Source organism: Gopherus flavomarginatus, chromosome 5 (genome assembly GCF_025201925.1).
Source record: "Gopherus flavomarginatus isolate rGopFla2 chromosome 5, rGopFla2.mat.asm, whole genome shotgun sequence".
Lineage (NCBI taxonomy): Eukaryota > Metazoa > Chordata > Testudines > Testudinidae > Gopherus > Gopherus flavomarginatus.
In genome coordinates, this window is record NC_066621.1 from 126394304 (window position 1) to 126415387 (window position 21084).

General features: G+C 40.4%; 1 protein-coding gene across 1 annotated transcript in view; it reads right to left on the reverse strand.

The window, feature by feature from the left end:
* Positions 1-21084, reverse strand: part of KCNK10 (potassium two pore domain channel subfamily K member 10) — a 108678-nt gene that overhangs the window by 49837 nt on the left and 37757 nt on the right. Inside the window, exon 2 of the mRNA XM_050953285.1 lies at positions 19475-19797. Coding sequence (XP_050809242.1) covers positions 19475-19797 — 323 coding nt within the window. The remainder of the gene's footprint in view (positions 1-19474; positions 19798-21084) is intronic.

Below are 21084 nucleotides of genomic sequence, written 5' to 3' on the forward strand. Positions count from 1 at the left end.
ATTATGAGTTCAATCCTTGAGGGAGCCAAAGGCACCATTAAAGTCATTTTGTTCCGTATGGCTGACGTCAGGTGTGCAGTCCAGAATAACAGAGTAATATCTTGCTGACTTCAGATCTGCCACAATCTTCTGTTTGACTTTTGTCCTCTCTGACACTGAAACTGGACGGGGAGACTTAGGCAAACCAGTAAAGTACTTGAAACCACTATGGCTTATTGTTAAAGGCAGCCTAGTCAGCAACCTGTAAATTGGCCATTCAGCACTCTCAGCTTGATCAAAGCAGGGGGTTTTGGGTGTCACAGCAAGGGCAGCTTGACCCAGCATTCTTCCTGATAAGAATTGTATTGAAGTTGCTGATACATGCATTTTAAAAGAGCAGGATGTACCCTCAGGAATGTCTATTGAGGTCTCAAGGCTCCAGACTCTGGAAAAACCCACACCTGGTTAATCAATAATCAGAAGGAACTTCTTGCTTGATCATTGAAATTCTTATTTAACAAGGTTTCTTTAAGAGACATGTCATTCTATTACTAATGTATAAATAAGGGGAAAAAGCTTGAGATAGTGGGACTCATTTGGGGACTCTTTGGGACTGGTCTCTCCCTCTGGATGCATCATGTGTTCCCCACCAGCAGTCGGGCTGCCACTGTGCCACTCGAGATCCACACTCAGCTTCGGTAATTATTGAGGATTGGGGGTGTTTTACTAATCTTGTTGTGGACACGTGTAAGTGCTTGAGACTAGTAAAGTTTAGCTTTAAGTGAAAGCACTCTTGTGTTGTCCTGTTTGTGCCAGCCATCTATCGGCTGGACAGCTGTGTCTCCCCTGATTTATTTCCTGACACCTCCTCGCACAGACTAAAAGTTATCAAGAACTTTGGGTTGAAAGAACCCCGGGTAACAAAATCACTGAGTGCCACATGATGGGAAAGTCACGTGCAGGCGATAAAGCCTATCAAACACCAAATTGGGAAGACAGATGATGCCGTAGTTGCCATTATGGAGGATAATGCTATGACAGGAACTGTTCATAGGAGAACAGTGGCAGAGGGAAATGGAATCACCAGAAACATACATAACTTTAAATTTCTGTGTGGCTTAGTGTTGTGGCATGACATACTGTTCGAAATAAATGTTCTAAGCAAGAGACTACAAGGTGTTCACCTTAATATATCTAGAGCAATGGAACAACTGGACAAAGCAAAGTCGTGCCTACAATCTTACCAGTCAGATGAGGGATTTCAAAATGTTCTGAAGAGTGCACAGAAGTTGGCAGAGGTACTTCACACTGAAGCTATATTCCCACCCATTCAAGAATACAAGAATCACTGAAGAAGAAGACATTTTGATTACGAGGCACAGGATAATCCTGTAAGATACCCCAAACAACAATTCAAAGTTGAATTCTTTAACCAGGTGCTAGACTGTGCAATACAGTCTGCTGAAGAACATTTCATGCAGCTCAAGGAACACAGCAGTATATTTGGGATGTTGTATGATATTCCAAAACTCCTCACTATACCTGAAGAAGACCTACACCAGCAATGCAGGGCATTAGAGACAGTGTTGTCACATGATGACATGAGCACTATTGATGCGAGTGATTTAGGTGATGAACTGAAAGCCCTTTCAAGATACATTTCAGCAGGATCAACTCCAAAGGCTGTTCTGAAATATATGTGCACAAATAAGATGACCACCCTCTTTTCAAATGTTTTTGTTGCTCTGCGCATACTTCTAACACTTCCTGTAACAGTTGCCAGTGGAGAACGCAGCTTCTCCAAGCTCAGGTTAATAAAAACACATCTACACTCCACAATGACACAGAAGCCGGTCAACCTTGCAACCATCTCAATAGAGCATGAGCTGGCCCAGACTGTGGAACTTCAGCAGGTCTGCAATCTTTGCAGTGAAGAAGGCACAGAAAGCACCACTTTGATTATTCAAACAGATAAAAATGCCAGTGTTTACTATGCAGACAAGAAAAGTTACATTTGCTGTTCAGGAGTTTGAAAATTAAGTGTTACTTAAAATTTTTGAACAAGGCATTTTAAGTTGTTAGTTTTCCTTTATTGGGGTAGGTAGCAGAGCAGTACCATGAGAGGAGTAGAACAGGAAGAAAGCAGAATTGAGACCTTTCAAAGTTTTGACCCAAGCGAGGGGGCATGGAAGCACCTTTTGAGTTCCCCGCCTCAGGTGCCAAAATGTTGTGAGCCGGTCCTGGCCCCTCACTAAGAAGGCTCTGTCAGCACCCCATTCCCATTTAAACTAAGGTTTCTAGCTCATATGGATCTCATTTGCTGTAGTGTCCCACAAAGTAAGAGTGGGTCCCCAAAGTACCCAGAATCCAAGCCATTTAAGTCTTTTAACTCCATTTAAAACATTTATGTTTTTTGTAATCATTTTCTACCTCTAAAGAAAGTACTCATACAGTAAAAGAGTTTCTCTTAATAATTTCTTATAGACTTGAAAAAAGGTCCCATGTTGACAAAATAAAGGTATCAGTCTTCAGTGACTTTTCATTTGAAAATAGGCCCTTTCAGACTGGTAGATGGCTTAGATGTTCAAATTTTCAATGTTCATTTTTTTCAGTGCAAATATTCCATGTGATCAAAACTTGTGCTCAAAAGCCAAATTAGAGGGGGAGGAAAATGCCTGCAACAAAGCTGAAAATATTCACACATAATTTTACAGAAAAATATTTACCATTTATTCACAGATCTAATCTTGGCTCCAGGTCCTTGTGGAATTATGCTTTTTACTCCTGGCTTATAAGGCACCAGTACAAAGCACTTCTCCAAAATCAGAAGAGACATTTCAAGACAAGGACTAAGGCATTTCAGGACTAAGATATTTGGCACAGCTGTGTCTTTACAGAAATTCAGATACATACAACAGCAAAAGCTGTTCAAGGGCACAGCTGATGTGGTGGTGATGGGGTGACCTCACTCAGCAACCTGGCTTATGTTACAATTATATGGGAATGCAATGGCTGGAAGGGTAACTGAAATAGCTTTTTCTCACATAGCCTATGAATTTTAAGAGTGGTGATGGATATTAGATAGGATTCACTATCAAGTGTTTAGAGCACAGGGCTGGACATTAGGAGAACTGGGTGCAGTTTTTTGCTTGGGATACTAATTTAACCTATCTAGACTTCAGTTTCCTTACCTGCAAAAGAATAAGTAAAGTCCATTTATTCATGTCTAAATCCTGGTGACCTCATAGAAGAATTTTCAGAAGTCTTTTTGATCCATCAATAACTTTGCAGTTGACCTCCCACTGATATACTGCACACCTTCTATCCATCTCTTCACTGGTCATCCCCTACTATGATGATCCACCACTATTCATTCCATGACAACTTTGAGAAAGTTATTTCCATCTCTATGCCTGATCATGTGACCAAAGTACTTAAGTTTGTGTCTGTTGATTTCCAAGAGCAGAGTCTATGTCTCTCCAATAATATTTCTAATCTAAGTGTTCATCATCTTTCCCATCCAGAAGATATGCAAAAGTTCCCCAGCAGCATATCTCAAAGGCTTCACATTTCCTCTTCTCAGCAGCATTAGTTTCCCAGAATTCACATCCCTAAGTCACTATGGAAAAAGAAGAAGCTTTTCACCAGTCAAACCTTCATACATTTCCAGCTGTCACAGTTTTTCCATACTTTCATAAGGGAGGCCATGGCTGGGCAAGCCATCCCTAGTCTTCATATACCTCCCCTACAGCTTAACCATTGATTGTGATGTCTACTTTCATTCCATTGTTATTGATTGTGTCAATGTACATGCATTTTTTTTCCACGTTCAGGGATAGTCCATATACTAACTGTTTTTACAGACTTCAACATTCACTGCATTGCATCAATGGTTGTAGCAAAAAGTGTCACATCCTCAGCAAATCTGAGGCCAGTTAAGAGGTGTCCACCAAAGGAAACCCCAGCTCCATTCACTTTATAAAAACCTTCCAAGGCTTGTCACATGATAAATTCTGCATGTGTGTTGAAAAGGCCTAGGTACAAAGCACAGCCTTGTCCCACACCTGGCCCAAAACCATTCACTGTCACCTGCTGCTGTTCACAATGTACTCTGTTGTTGACAGCAGAGAATTTTGATGAGCTCTATTAAATGTTTAGAATCGCCACATCTGCTAGTATCCCCTAGAGATGGTCATGTCTGAGGGATCAGATGATTTGAAAGAGTCAACGAAACATAACTAATGGGGCAATTATACTCTCTACATTTTTCAGTGATATGACAGATTGTCACTGCCCATAATAGGTTGCTCTGCCCCACTGGTCAGAGACAGGGACAGAGTCAGGGTCACTGTCAGAAGTCACATCAAAAGTCGAAGCCACAGTGAGAAGCCAAACCAGGGGTAGGTGCCAATGTCAGAGTCAGTAGACACGCCAAGGATTAAGCCACAATCAGAGACAGAAGTAACACCAGGGGTCAAACCGGAGTCAGTTGCTAGAATTAGCATTAGGAAGCAGGAACCAAGTACAGGATAAAGCTGTGGTAACAGGAGCAAAGAGCAGGAACCAGACAAGAAGATAGGAATTTGGTCTCAGGGGTCTAGTCAGCAGCAGGCCTAGCAACTAGTTTCTCAGGCAAACAGTGGGACAAAAACAGGAAGCTTTGTGCATGATGGTATCCAATCAGCAGCCTGCTGCTAGTCACCTGACCCTGCTGAGTCGCCAGGTGTAGCCTCTAGAAGTGAGGTATTAGCTACAGTTCCCTCATCTGGCCTTGCTGTGGGGTAAAGCAGAGGGGAAGGCTCTTGTTTGGCCACCCTCTGGGCCTGGATTCAAGACTCATAGCACGTGACACAGATAGTCATGATTTAATCATGTGTGTTTTGTCCCTCTCTGAAACCAGCTGGTGGTGGTGGTGGTGCTTCTATAATTCATTTCATGCCACCCTGAATTATGCAGAGCAATACTTTACTCATGTATGATATCAAGGACATGGTCTGAAGGTACGGTACTCTGTTATATCCATGTTCTTTGATGAGAGCAGAAAGATTTCCTTCATCCAGTTGTCTGGCCAATTTCTAGTCATCCATACATCATTGCAATTTTTTCCACAAGAGATCAATACCACAGTCATCAATCACTTTTAGCAGTTCTGCTGGTATGTTAAATATCCTAGTTCTTTCCTTGGTTTCATTTTCATAATAGCACACACCACATCCCCTTGCAGGCTGCATACTCACTTTTCTATCATCCTGTATTGTAAGTGGCTCTGATGAGGCATACGGATTGACACAGATTGCCCTCTATTTATATCCTGTTTATACCCTGTTGATCACTGTTCCAGGGGTGCCTTACACAATTACCTGGATCTACCATGTAGTCTAATCATTATTGATATTTGATTTTCTTTTCCTGTTATTATTATGTGGGAAAACTCTGGGAAGATTTATTTATTGCATTTCTGTGACACTTATCGCTAGAGTATTCCTGTACCACACCAACATTTGATCCAGGCTACAAACATCTGTAAACGTGTTTGTGCACACTAGCCTTTATAAATATGTTAACTGCCTTCATTTAATTGGCAATCAATTTGAGATTTAAAAAAAGTCTAATGAACACAAGCCCATAGGCAGCAGGACAGCTGGGAGGTGGTGCTACGAACTGCTGATTTGAGGGTGAGGGATAAGTAGAATGGGATGTCAAGAGGACAGGTTTTGGGTTTCTTGGAGGGAAGTGCTATTATTTGGCTGAACTAGTGTTCTAGCTCCTTTGGCTTCTTCAAAAGAGTCCAAAGCAAAGAAAAAATGTTTTCTTTATCAACAGAGGACAAATACAACACACAAACCCTCTTGAGCATTTGGAGGGTTATTCAGTGGAAGTAGCCCAAATATATCCAAGGGCAGAAATTTGGCCCCCAAAAAATTAATAAATAAATAAATAAGGGAAAGTCAAAAATAAAACTCTTCCATTTTTTTCCTTCCTTTCCAGTTCTATTAAATCCCTTACAAGGATTGTGTTTAACTTTATAATCCCTGCCTCCTTCAAAATCATTCTCCTCCAAATGGATTCCTATCATCAAATAGACAAAAGGATGTTCCTGCTGCATTTGTTTCTCTATTATAATGACTTCTCATTAGGAAGACAATAACTCTTCTTTAGACTTCCTCTCCTTGTTTTTTTTTTCCCCCTTCAGTGATTGTTAAGGGATGCTCGCTGTAGACTCACCTTTATTCCCAGTCCTACAATAATGTTCTGAAGACTCATTAAGTTGCCAACAATTTTTTATACAATCTATTTGTTTGCCAGTTCTACCTTAACCAACCCAACAAAATAACAAGAAACAGGATGTGCATAGAATCATCAAAGCTAACTCATGACCTTATAATTGTAACCCTTGTCCTTCACTTACCTACCAGCTCCCTTTACTTTTGTATTTGCTTGTCCTATTATGTTTCTATTTAAACGTTAAGTCCTTAGGGATGAGGACCTGGTCTCTGCCCATAAAGCATCCAACACACATTGGATACTACATAAACAAATGATATGTAGAAGATTAATACACCATTTCAACTTAATCTACAATGCTTTCCTCTTGCATTCCTACATTTCCTATATAAATTCTTTCTTTGAATTCCACATCCTTAATTGTCAGTTCAGCTTCTAGAGCTATGGCCACATTAATTACCATGCTCTCTAATTTTTGCCTGAAAAACAGTTAATATCAACTTCAATTCAGTGATTGCTTTTCATGGGCCAAATCAAGAATGCATCCAAATAATAGTAATAGCTGTCTACGGACCTAATGATGACTTCATGCTTTGTCTTATACAGCAGAGATAACCTCATGCCTCGTAGCTTCTGATAGTATGTGACATTGACTGTTTTATTAGGGAGCAAGAAAATCATATCAACCTGACAAGGACCAAATATGCAGTGGGATTAAGCCTCAGACATTAGCATCAGAAGAGTTTTACTAAATTGTAAACCACATCATACATCCCAAGTGATTTGATGCTCAGAGTCTCTGAACAAAGCTGTGGAATTTTGCAGTGTTATTTCATTAAATAATAGATAATAAAGACAATATAATTGTCTTGTGAAGCTTTAGTCCCGTACAAAAACATACTTAAATAGAACAAGAATCCCAGCATAGATTACTCATAGTCTAAGGTCAGAAGGGACCATCATGATCATCTAGTCTGACCTCCTGCACAATGCAAGCCACAGAACCTCACCCACCCAGTCCTGAAATAGACCTTTAACCTGTGGCTGAGTTACTGAAGTCCTCAAATCACAGTTTAAAGACTTCAAGTTACAGAGAATTCACCATTTACACTAGTTTATAGCTGCAAGTGACCCAGGCCCCATGCTGCAGAGGAAGGCGAAAAACCCCAGGGTGTCTGCCAATCTGACCCTGGAGAAAATTCCTTCTTGACCCCAAATATGGTAATCAGTTAGACCCTGAGCATGTTGGCAAGACCCACCAGGCAAATAACCAGGAAAGAATTCTCTGTAGTAACACAGACCTTCCCCATCTAGTGTCCTGTCTCCAGTCATTGGGATTTTTGCTACTGGCAGTCACTGATGGGCCACATGCCATTGTAGACGGTCCCTTCATACCATCTCATCCATAAATGTATTGCACTCAGTCTTGTGCCAGTTAGGGGTTTTGCTCCCCACTGCTCCCCTTGGAAGGCTGTTCCAGAACTTCACTCCTCTGATAGTTACAAACCTTCATCTAGTTTTGAGTCTAAACTTGTTGATTGACACTTTAAAATGAATGAAGTTTTAGATTTATACTAACTACAGTAGCTACTTCTTTAAAATGCCTCTATGCAAGAGCTGATCTATTAGGGAAAATATCTATTTGCCTTATGTGCAATCATACTTATAATTCTCTCTATGAAATACAAAAACACATTTTAAATTTACTGTATTTGTGGTTGCTTGGGTTTTTTCTAACCAAATAAGAAAAATAATCCTTTTCATCCAAGACTACTAGCCACTATGCTAGGTACGGTGACCTAGTGACTAGAGCACTGGACTAAGTCTCAAGAGAACTGACTTCTATTCCTGGCTCTGCCAGTGACCTTAGGCAAGTCATTTTCCTCTTGAAAAGTGCAATACAAGAGCTAAGTATTGGCATTTTTATAAGTTAGGAGCATAACCTTGCATCATAGCAATGAGGGAGGTCAAGAGAAATGGAGGAGTGCTGGAGATGAAGATGATGCCCGAGTCATCCTGCTATGAATGATGTGACCCATCAGAGAAGTTCTGCCACCCTTGTTGCAAGTGGCAGCTGTTTAACAATGTACAAAACAGCAATTTAGGACAAAAAGTAAAAAAAAACAACCTGTCATGCATAAGGCCTGCTTCTCATTTACACTAAGGGGCTTTTATACTGCTCTAGCCATGGAAAGGGAACTTAAAGTGAACATAAATGAAATGTACACACACTTTAAGGGCCCTTTACACTGACAGAGTATAAGGGAGCATAGTGTATGTAAGAATCAGGCCCATTGTACTAAAAATAGTAATCAATGGGCCAAATCAATGGGTCTTCACTCAGGCAGAACAGCTAGAGAGCTCAGTAATTTTGTCCAGTGCATGTAAAGTGCTTTGTGATTCTTAGTTGAAAGGTGCCATAAGTGCAAATATTAATATTGTCGTTTCCTGATGGTCTTACATGAGTGGGAATTAATTAGCCCAAGTTTTTCCATATACATTCTGTATTTTTACCTCAATCAGCTTCTCCATCATCTCTACTGCGTATTTCAAGATTCATAAATCTGTCTTATGAATTCCTAGCATGCAACCCCAGGGGAGCAGCCAAATGAAACTGAAACAGAATGACAAGCTAAGGCCCCATTCATAATCAGACTTTTCCTTGAAGATTACTGAGATGGCATGTTGCATGGCGTTCTATGGCTATAATGCCCAACCAAGAAACTGCAATGCTTAGGCAGAAGAAAAGCCCAGGGATGATATCCTGGCTACATGGACATCAATTAAAGTTGGTTATTGATCAGGTTTTCACCCAAGTACCGTAGGGCAAGTATGACGGACCCTCCTTTGCTGACCTCCAAAACTTGACTTTCATTCCAGCTACAATTTCACTATATGAATTTATTTTAAAACAACATGAAATGAGCACGAGCATTGAGGCAATAAGTGCATTTTATGAGCTTTCACTTTTATCTTCAACCCAAGGGCTTATCTATACTGGCACGTTTTGTCACCATAACTGCCTTTTGGTGACAAAACAGCAAGAGCATACACACTGCAATGGAACTTTTGTTGCAAAAAACATCCAGTTTTGGTGACAAAAAACTTCCATCCCTACAAGAGTCTTTTGTCTTTTCCCCTCCCTTTATTGTTGACAGAGAGCCAGTGAAGACACTGCTGACTGTTTTGTCAACAGAACTGGCTTCCGCCAGTATCCCACAATGCCTGTCCTGATTGCTGTGCTCAGTGTTTTGATCTCTGCTGCTCTGCGGGCATGCGTAGCTCTTTCAAAGCTACAGGAAGTATCTGTGTGCAGCTCCCTTTGGGGAACAAACAAAGAGCAAATCATTGGAATGCGCCTGTTCTGCCTTGCACTAGGAACACAGCAGCAGAGGAACAGACTGCTGCAGAGGGAGGGGGACAGATTGCTGTGCTGCTTTGCCGTCTCTCAACATGGAGAGCTCACAGAGCTACTCATGATGCGGCAGCTGAGGGGGGCTGTGAGAGAATCCCAAAATATGCAGCGATCAGCTCTTCCTTCCCACAACACTGCACTGTGGGATGCATACCCATGATGCATTGCTCACCCTGTCAATGATTGTGTCCCCAATGTGGATATGATCTGTCTACGATTAAGGACAAGAGGACATTGTCGCAGCATGCATTTCTCCAGTAGCTGCACTAGAACGCCTGGGATAGCAGGTGGAGAGTATGGACCTGGTTCTCCTCTCATCTTGGTTTTATACAGGTATAACTCGATAGGCCAGTGGAGTTCTTCCGGTCTTACTCCGGGATAAGTGAAAGGACACTCAGGCCCTATGTGGTATCACCTGCAATCTCCCACACATCTTCTGGAGTCCCCCATAGATCAACTTATTTCAGGAAGATATCCTTAAACTAACAGAGGATGTAACTGGAAATAAACTTCTGTGTGATTCATAGTTTAATTTGCTGGACCTTTCAGCTACTGGGAAGTATAATTAACAGAATGTCAGATGATTTCTAATCTGTTAGGGTTTCAGCTATGTGAAATTACAGCCATATGGAAACAAAGATGTTCTTAGACTAAAAAAATAGCTTTGAGAGGATTTAGGAAGAGCTACTAATGAAAAAGTTAACAGGATACAAGAACTAATGACACAAGGTGATATCAATATTTTATGGTTGTCATTCCATGAGCATCTCAAGGAAAATTAGATCTAACAGATTTTTTTTTAAGATGTCAGTCTTTCCTGATACTGACGACCAAGCAGCTGCCCCTCTTTGAGATATGGTCATTCAAAATGTAAAATAAAATTAGTTCTTGGAAATCTCATTCTCCTGATCCTAATGATTGTTTCTCACATAATATATTCTTTCTATTGGTGCTTTGTCTTGACTGCAATACAACACAATGGAAAAGTTATAACCCTGCCACACCTCATGTTGGGGTATCACTGTTAAAGTATTCATTCTATAAAAATGAAAAAATGACATTATTTAAAAGCTAATTAAGAATTCTTAAAATAGATATAAATGTTATAGCGCTGCTGCTGCAGGAATGGCACTCAGGTGTTGCCAACATTTAGAAAAGCTTTGCAATGGACAATTGCCCAAATAAACTGCTGTTCTGGAACCTGTAAGGTCACCAACCATTGAAACATTTTGTGGACAGCTGGGTGAGTTTAGGATTTATATAGTCTTTTACAACATTAACTAATAAATTACTATAATCCCGCCGGGAAATAGACAATTATTATCCCCATTTTGGATATGTGGAAACTGAGCCATAGAGAAGTTAGAGCCAAATGCCAACCTATTCAAAAAAGTATCAAGGCCATATTTTAGACACCCAAATACTGTAAGTGGCTTGATTATCAGAAGTGCAGAGCACTTAAAGGCCAGCCCAAACTTCAAGCGTGAGGAGTCTGATCTTTAGGAACAATCAGTTCCAAATTTTCTGTCTCAATCACCAAGTTTCACTGGCTACATTTTCAAGTCTCCTTACAAGGAAAAAAAGTTTTAGAAAGTTACTTTCTTTTAGAATGGAAGCTGACATTCCTGGTTACTTTTCTGAGCCCTCTAACCAGAGGCTGACTGGCTGCTAGTACACTGCACTTCTATAGCATCTTCTATCTGAGAATTTCAAAGTGCTTTTTTGTCAATTTTTTATGAACTGAACCTTACAGCCCCATGTGTACATTTTACAGATGAGGAGACTGCAGGACAAAATATTTGACTTTTTCCAAGGAAATGGAGAATATCAGTGATAGAAACAGGACTTAAATTTAAAACTCCTGCTTTCTGATCCTGTGTTTTAGCCACTAGACCTCACGTTCCCCGCAAGTATTCACAACCCAAGCACTACTTAGAATCTAATATTATAAATCTATCTGAATGTTGTCCCCTTACTCTTCTAGGAAATGGATCACATGTCATTTGGATAAATCTAATAGTTTTCTTTTTGTATCTCCTAAAGTTTATCATTTAAAAAGTGAAGAATAGGAAGAGAGAGGAGATGAGGACATGTAGAGAAAATAGCTTCCATAAACAGGATGCATAAGAGAGTCAACTCTCAGAAGTTTACAATTGCTCTTCTATACTGTACAGCCAGTCTTTCCACACCTCCTTCAGTATTTTGTTCAAAAGTCCCTCTTTCTGCTCTGTTTAGGGCTTTTTTCTTCCATCTGATTCAAGTCATCCAATTTATCTTTGGTCTATTGTCAAAGGGCCAGCACAGACAGGTTGGTTTATAACAGTGCTCTGATCAGGCAGGTAGGTTCAGATCTATAAAGGTATTTCAGGGCCCACATCCCAGACTTAGTCCAGGGTTTAGGCACCTAGGTCCCAGTTTTGATTCTGCTGCAATCCTCAAAACTCCTGCCAAACCCTGTCGGTGCCTACATTTTCAGAGTAAAAGTGCCCTTGGTGCCTTGGTTTCAGGCTCCAGGAATGCCCACTGCTGCCTCCCTCTAGGTGTCTTGGTGCCTATCTCCTGCCTAAGCCCCAGAGCAATTCACAAACAGGGAAGATCAGCATTCAGCCATCTGACTTGCGTGTGGGGCCTGATCCGCTAGGTGGGTTCAAAGGCTGCCTACTGAATCAGGGACCATTCAAAATATGGAAACAGTTCACTTATAACCCAGGGGTTAGGAACTACACCTGCAATGGGGAAGATCCAGATACAATTTCTGCCTCTCTGTTAGCATGATAGAAAGGATTTTGAACCGGACTCTCTCTCCTCTGAGGCACATGTACAAATCACTGAGCTGTGGGATATTCTGACACAGGACTCCTCTAATCTCTCCCACTGAAGCTATTTCACTGTGGCTAAATAATGAAAGAGAGAAAATGAATCTATAGTTCAGTGTTCAGTTGGGCATCCACCAGAGAGATGGGTGACCCAGGGCCCAGTCCCCTGCTCCAGTCACCACTACATCCTCCTTCACTGTCTGTTTTGCGTTGAGTGAGGTGGATGCCTAATGCATTCCTGCAAGAAATTGGTTAGGCACCTAACTTCAGGAGATGGGTTCCCATTCATGGAATGCCAAGCAGAGATAGGTGCCTCCCTCTCTGAGATGAGTGGGGCATAACACCCCTGCTGTTGTAAGCATCTCCTATGGACTATCTTAGGTGTCTTCCTGCCTACCATGCTGGCTTTTGTGGATCACATTCTATGGTGCCTCTCTCTCCCCATTCATTATATAGGGAGCCTAGCCAGGTTTTCTGGATCATAGTTTTGTTCCTGTGATTTTCTAAGTGCCTAAAATGTAGGCATTGCAGCACTCAGCCTTGCAACACCTAAGGACTTTTATGGATCTGGGTTTCTTTATCAATTCTGCTCTTTAGGGAAAAAACTCAAAGCACACCCCAGGGGTTGACAGCATTAGCAGTGTAAATAGTTGAGTCCCAGACAGTAACTACTGACTAGCCTCCCTCCTTACCAACTCTCTGTTCTCATACTATTTCCTGTTACCGTCCTGGGTAGAGCTACTGTAGTCAGCTATAACACTATAAAGAGAGAGTACTGATCATCTTATGCCCTGAACCATGAGGATGAGTAATCCTGGTAATTTTACCTTAGCAAGTGTAACTGCAGATCTTATTTTTATTAAAATAATTGTCTAATCCTTTGTTGAATCTTACAACACTTTGGCCAAATAGGAATCAGAGAGCTAAACACAGCGGAGGAGTCAGGTCTGTTTTCTTTGTATTATATTAAACCTTTTTCTTTTTTTTCCTCTCAAAATTCAATTTCAGATTAATCTGATGAAAGTCCCCTCATCCAAAAGGGCTGCAATTAAAAAGTAGTGCATAGCTGGTTTTGTCCGTCCCTCACTCCTCTATATTTACAATAGATAATATCATTGAAGCCAGGTCATAGATTGCATGAAGCACTAATTAATGAGCTATTTTCACTGCAGTATATTAATCTTAAGAAGCAGATGTGTGCTGACAAAACTACAAACTTTCACTTCAGGCAAACTGGGATAATACCAGATGCGCTGAGAGAATGTAGTTATTGCTAGGACAAACTGCTCTGTACCCTGTACCGCAGAAGGCATCAGTAGTTGAGATGGGCCTGAACTGAACTCCACTGGCAAACACAAACTTTGAGAAGTTCACATCTTTCCCTGAATTTCATGGACAGGCCCTGTCTCTACAACAGGTGAAACCAGGCAGAAACTTTGAGGCTATTTGGATCTGGATTCCCTTCTATCGAGACATTTATACTGCACTTATCAGTCATTTCTGAGCACCAGCACATCTAAACTTCACAACCTGAGATCATCTCTGGTCACTCGCAATAAAACCAGTAACGTTTGTGCCAATCATACAAATGTTTTTGAAGGCAGAAGAGGGGATCAGTATGGAGAGCACCTTTCAACACACCGAGGTTCTCCTAGACTCACACAGCTACCATGTGTCTTCCTTCTATGCTTTGCCTCCCCAAGGCAAGACCCTTCCAGGAGACATAGGACCTAGGGCTCAGGTCAGAAGTTCACAAACTCATCACAGGCTTCATCTCCTCTTTACAATCTCTCCTTACTAACGAAGGCTACTCCAGCTTGAAAGAGCATAGACCCTGGCCTATGGTTAAAGTCTCCCTTTCATTCCCCTATTGGATTTGTTCCATGAGAATGTACTCCAGTAGCTCAGAGCTGAGTCCTCATTGTAACTCTGGGGAGTATGATCTATGCATTCATCTACACAATGTAGGTTAGTCTAATTGAATTAATAATAAATATCGCCCTTAGGTGTAGCTTTGCGATGAAAACATGTAACACTGCCAAGACCCAAGGAGGTTACCCCATCAGTGCCATTATTCTAATCTCATGGTCTTTCAGACTGGCCAGCACTTGGTGCAATGCAGTAATCCATTGTACCAGCTAGGGAAGATGTCACTTTTTAAAATCAACATAAAAAGGTAGAAAGCAAAAATGTTATCCCCTTAACAATAATCTGAAACACTGTGTTGTGTTCTTGTGCTCAGCTCAGTTACAAGTACAGCTTTATGATGTATCATTGTATTTCACCACAGCTGTGAGCCATGCTTACCTATTCCTAGTCATTCATAAGAATCAAATAGAAATTATCCTTTATTGACAAAATACATTTTAATATTTTATACTAGCTGGCCTTAACCTATTCAGCATGTCAAGCTGCTAAACCTGTTTACTTTACTATTTAAAAATGATTCCCAGTTAGCCAGTGAAATGCCTGAGGACAAACTGAATTCATGAGAGATAAGGTTTGTTCAGAATATCTGACTTGCAGTGACACAACCTGCCTGGATATGAGATAAAGGCCACCACCTTTGAGGTAAAAGAAAGGACAAAATGTTGTGTACACTTGAAAACTGCAACCTGGTTCAGACTACGTGATATTAAGAAATATCCTGGTGTTGCACTCTTTAGCATCCTGTTGAGAGAGAATTCCTAATAGGCAGGAAAAAGTCTTTGTTAGAAAAACAAGACCTTTGCATATCTTTCATCAATGACTTTCACACCTATGGCACGCACATTTCTTGCTTTAATATTCATACCTAGAACTGCTCCATTATGTATTGCACCTCAAGAATAGCAGAAAATGTTAACCTCAGCAGCCCTCTCATGATGTATATTAGAAATGGATCAGAGCAAAAATCCCAGACCAGAAGCTTTCAACTTGGAAAAGTTCAGATTCAAGTCCAGATTCCACCTTCATAGCTGAATCCCTTCCCATACAGTGGGATGAAGAAAAATACCAGAACTGGGCTTTAGGGAGGTCCAGATGCAAACTCAGATCTGAAATTTGATGTTCAGGCCCATCAGTAATATGTATATAGGCCTTAAATTACTCTCATGGTATAAAATACATACATTTCAACATTTTTCTCAGTTAGGTATAACATAATTCTCCTAGAGCAATATATAAGATGAGCAACTGCCAGATGCCAAAATTTATACGCATAAAATTAGGGCTGTCAATTAATCGCAGTTAACTCATACAATTAATTCAAAAAAATTAATCGTGATTAAAAAATTATTTACATTTATAACAATAGAATACCAATTAAAATTAAATATTTTGGATGTTTTTCTACATTTTCAATATTGATTTAAATTACAACACAGAATACAAAGTTCCCAGTGCTCTTTTTATGTAATTAGTTTTATTACAAATATATGCACTGTAAAACTGACAAACAAAAGAAATAGTATTTTTCAATTTACCTCCTACAAGTACAGAAATGCAGTCTCTTTATCATGAAAGTGTAACTTACAAAAGCAGTTTTTTGGGGGGGGGTTATGTAACTGCACTCAAAAAATAAAACAGTGTAAAACTTTAGAGCCTACAAGTCCACTCAGTCCTACTTCTTATTCTGCCAATCACTAAGACAAACTAAGGTTTGGTTACAATTTGCAGGTGATAATTCTGCCCTGCTTCTTATTTACAATATCACCTAAAAGTGAAAACAGGCGTTGCATGGCACTTTTGTATCCGGCGTTGCAAGATATTTACATGCCAGATGCACTAAAAATTCGTTTGCCCCTTCCATGCTTCGGCCACCATTCCAGAGGACATGCTTCTATGATGATTATGCATGTTAAAAAAATGATGTGTCAATTAGATTTGTGACAGTACTCCTTGTGGAGAGAATTATATATCTCCTGCTCTGTTTTACCCACATTCTGCATATATATCATGTTATAGTAGTCTCTGATGGTGACCCAGCACATGTTGCTTTTAAAAACACTTTCACAGCAGATTTGACAAAATGCAAAGAAGGTACCAATGTGAGATTTCTAAAAATAGCTACAGCACTCAACCCAAGGTTTAAGAATCTGAAGTGCCTTCCAAAATCTGAGAGGGATGAGGTGTGGAGCATACTTTCAGAAGTTTTAAAAGAGCAACACTCTGATGCAGAAACTACAAAACCCAAACTACCGAAAAAGAAAATTAACCTTCTGCTCATGGCATCTGACTCAGATGATGAAAATGAACATGCATCAGTCTGCACTGCTTTGGATCATTATCAAACAGAACCCATCAGCAGCTTGGAATGGTGGCTGAAGCATGAAGGCACATATGAATCCTTAGTGCAGGGGTCAGCAACCTCTGGCACGCGGCTCGCCAGAGTAAGCACCCTGGGGGGCCGGGCCACTTTGTTTACATGCTGCATCGGCAGGTTCAGCCAATCACGGCTCCCAGTGGCTATGGTTCACTGTCCCAGGCCAATGGGGACGGCATGAAGTGGTGCGAGCAAGGGATGTGCTGGTTGTGGCTTCCCGCCGCCCCCATTGGCCTGGGACAGGGAACCGCGGCCAGTGGGAGCCGCAATCAGCCGAACCTGCCTATGTGGCAGGTAAACAAACTGGTCCGGCCCACTAGGGTGCTTACCGTGGCAAACCGCATGCCAGAGGTTGCCGACGCCTGCTTTAGTGCATCTGGCATGTAAATATCTTATAACACCAGCAACAACAGTGCTATGTGGCTCAGTGGTTTGAGCATTGGCCTGCTAAAACCCAGGGTTGTGAGTTCAATCCTTGAGGGGGCCATTTGGGGATTAGTCCTGTTTTGAGCAGGGGGTTGGACTAGATGATCTTCTGAGGTCTCTTCCAACCCTAATAATAATCTATGTAAATACCTGTTCTCACTTTCAGGTGGCATTGTAAATAAGCAGCAGACAGCATTATCTCCTGCAAATTGTAACCAAACCTTTATTTGGCTGAACAAGAAGTAGGACTGAGTGGACATGTAGGGTCTAAAGTTTTGCACTGTTTTCTTTTTGAATGCAGTTTTTTTTTGTTTACCTAATTCTACATTTGTAAGTCAACTTTCAAGATAAAGGGATTGCACTACAGTACTTGTATGAGGTGAATTAAAAATACTACTATTTTACAGCGCAAATATTTGTAATAAAAAAATAAAGTGAGCACTGTACACATTGTATTCTGTGTTGTAACTGAAATTAATATATTTGAAAATGTAGTAAACATCCAAAATATTTAATGGTATTCTGTTGTTGTTTAACAGCACAATTAATCTTGATTTTTTTTTATTCACTTGCCAATCCTAATTAAAATAAGTATAGTTTCCTCTTGTGAACTATAGAGTTGTGAGATTCTCAACAGTTTGACCAGGCAAGAGGAATTGGGTCCAGCTTCATGCAAAAGTTTTGTGAACCTAAGCAAGCCTCTTGCTTCAGTTCTGGACCCGTCACAAAACTCCAGTCCAGGTGAGTATAAAATAGTTTCAAGTTTGCTTGCAAACATTTCACACTGCATTCGAGAATAGATCTGGACTTCCATCTACAATGTTTTGGGGACATCCTCTCCAGACTCCAGGTCAGAACTTTGAACAACTAAAAATAGGCTGTTCTCCATGAAATTCATCAGAGGTTTTGCACTGAGCCTAATGAATGTTAGGAAAGGACTTTAGCAGACCTCACAACAGTCCCAGGTTTTGCAGTACTCTCCCATTTTGAAGGCCAAAACCTCCTGCCTCAGTTGAAGCGAACATTTCTTCATTCAGGGTCACCTGGGGTGGGAGGTTGGAATCTCCAGGCTCTTTGTTTGAGAGGGCCCCAAAATCAAGTGGCATTATGACCTGGCACATGGGATTGCAGCAACACTCAGGACTGTCCCATCTGCCCCTCCATAGATGCAGATGGAGGGGCCCATGGGCCAAATATGTGTGGCACCGCAACGAAGTGTGCTAGATTGCAATGCCAATCAAATCTGGTCCATATACACCTCTGTCTCTAGCTATGGAGCGGGAGAGGGGCCAGACATGAGTGGCGCTGTGTCCCACTTCAGCCACTTGAAATGTTGGGAGCTATGTTTTAGTGTGTGAATACTTATGCACTGCAGACCTCATCAATAAAGCTCAATCATGTACCTCAATATTGAGGTTCAGTGCTGCAGTTTGAGCTGCTCCCAGTAAATGGGGATAGAACATTCTCAGACTGAAATGCTAAACACATCAGGCCAAATTCAACCCTAGTGTATCTTCACTGACTTCAGATGATCCACCCCAGCACTGAATATAGTCCCCTCGGCACTACTGTAGAATAGAGCAAGTGTTGTCACTCTTCTGAAGTGAAATTCTAATCTTCCTCATCAAAACAGATTTTCACTACAAGAATTCTGGACTTTTTGTGTAGGATTCATTTATTCAATGAATGGCTATCTTATTAATGAAGCCCAGCTTTGTCAGTCAAGCCAGCAGGAAATGTTCTTACATTAGTGTGCACAGGCCTAACAGCAAATAAATGAAGCCAACTCCTAAATGCTTTAATGTGAATTCAGCAATGGTGAAAGCTGCCAAATTCGAAGCACTGCAAACAGGAACATGTACCACACAGCCAGCAGCAATGCAGACCTTTTCACAAAATCTTGACTGGGAGGCACCACCTAAAGAACAGAAAGAGGATTATCAAGTCTTTATACCCATTTGGTCTTTGACCCCTCTGTTGAGGCTGCTAGTTGGGATGGTGAACGTTGGCAATACCTACACTTCTTGAGCGGAACCTAGAACGAGACCAATTCATTTCACACAGGCCACCAAACAGCTCTCAGGTGATAACTTCTGTCACTACCCATTTGGGTTAGATTCAGAACAGAGACTTCAAGCTGGAAGGCTCCCTACCACATTGCCAATCCCCCTGAGCCATCCAGTCACCCTGTGGTTTGGACTTAGCAATGAAATACTAAACTCATTTCTCAGAACTTCCAGGAAGAGGCTCAAAAAAAAATTATATATGTTTCCTCCTCCACCATGAGTTGCTGTCTCCCTCACATCTCACCTGAATCAGAGTCTCCAGCTCCTTTGGGGTCACACAAACATGCTCCCGAAGGAAATCTGCCTTCTCTGAGGCTATTGTATTTTTCTGGCTGCTTTCAAAAGGCTGCTCCAGGGCACGGAAGACAAGACCTCCAGTTACCAGGTAAGCTACAACCACAACGAAGATGGCCATCACTGTTTTCCACTTCATGACTGTCTGCAAGCCCTGAGAGGTGGTTTCCATGGTGGCGACCACAGTGGTACGGGAAGAAACAGAGAGTCGTGGAGCTGGATGGTGCCCGTTAGTCTTGGGCTCACAAGCTGGCATGGCTGAGGGAACAGCCACTGAAATGTAAAACAAAGGATGTTAAAAATAGGTTTGGTAGAAATATATATATATATATATATATATATACACACACACACACACACATATACACGGGGGGCTATCAAATGATTAAAAAATAATTGCAAGGTTAAAAAATGCTTGCAATTAATCGCAGTTTTAATCGCACTGTTAAAGAATAGAAAACCGATTTTAATTAATTATAAATATTTGGGTATTTTTCTACATTTTCAAATATATTGATTTCAATTACAATGCAGAATACAGAGTATACAGTGCTCACTTTATATTTTTATTACAAATATTTGCACTGTAAAAAAGATAAACAAAAGAAATAGTATTTTACAATTCACCTCACACAAGTACTGTAATGAAATCTCTTTATCGTGAAAATGCAATTTACAAATGTAGATATTTCTTTACATAACTGCTTTGTTTTTGAGCGCAATGTAAAACATTAGAGCCTACAAATCAAAGCATGAAGAGGCATACAAATGTTTATCATATCTGGCACATGAATACCTTGCAACGCCAACCTACAACAGTGCCTTGTGGATGCCTGTTCTCACTTTCAGGTGACATTGTAAATAAGAAGTGGGCAGCTACCTTTCCTGTAAATGTGCACAAATTTGTTTGTCTTAATGATTGGCTGAACAATAAGTAGGACTGAGTGGACTTATATGAGGTGAATTGAAAAATACTATTTCTTTTGTTTATCGTTCTTACAGTGCAAATATTTGTAATAAAATTGTAACATAAAGTAAGCACTGTACTCTTTGTATTCTGCACTGTAATTGAAATCAATATATTTGAAAATGTATTCAAACAACCAAAAGCATTTTCACAGTTACAGGAAATAATTACTTCATGACAATAGACACAGACATTCAAAAAGTCCTTTAAAACACAAGTTGTCAACATATGTCAAAATATACAGAGTAAATGTCCTTAAATCAAATGTTAATATGTTCTCAAACTGCATTTTTTAAAAACTTTGCCTATCTGTAAAATTCTAATTTTCCTCAGATTGTGTATATATGGTGAAATCAATGTTTATCAACATTTACCAATACAAATTTAATCATTCCAAACCTCATTAAAAATTAAAATCTCTAATTGAAAGCATAGCAGGGATTTTTATGTATCTGTACATATAATTTTGTAAAGTATTATGTCCAAGATACACAGAAGAACCTTGTTACTTTGTAATGATAATCTTAAACTGAAGGGATACCTTCCCTCAAAGGATCCAACAGCATTTCACATATTCTTACAAAATATTCACA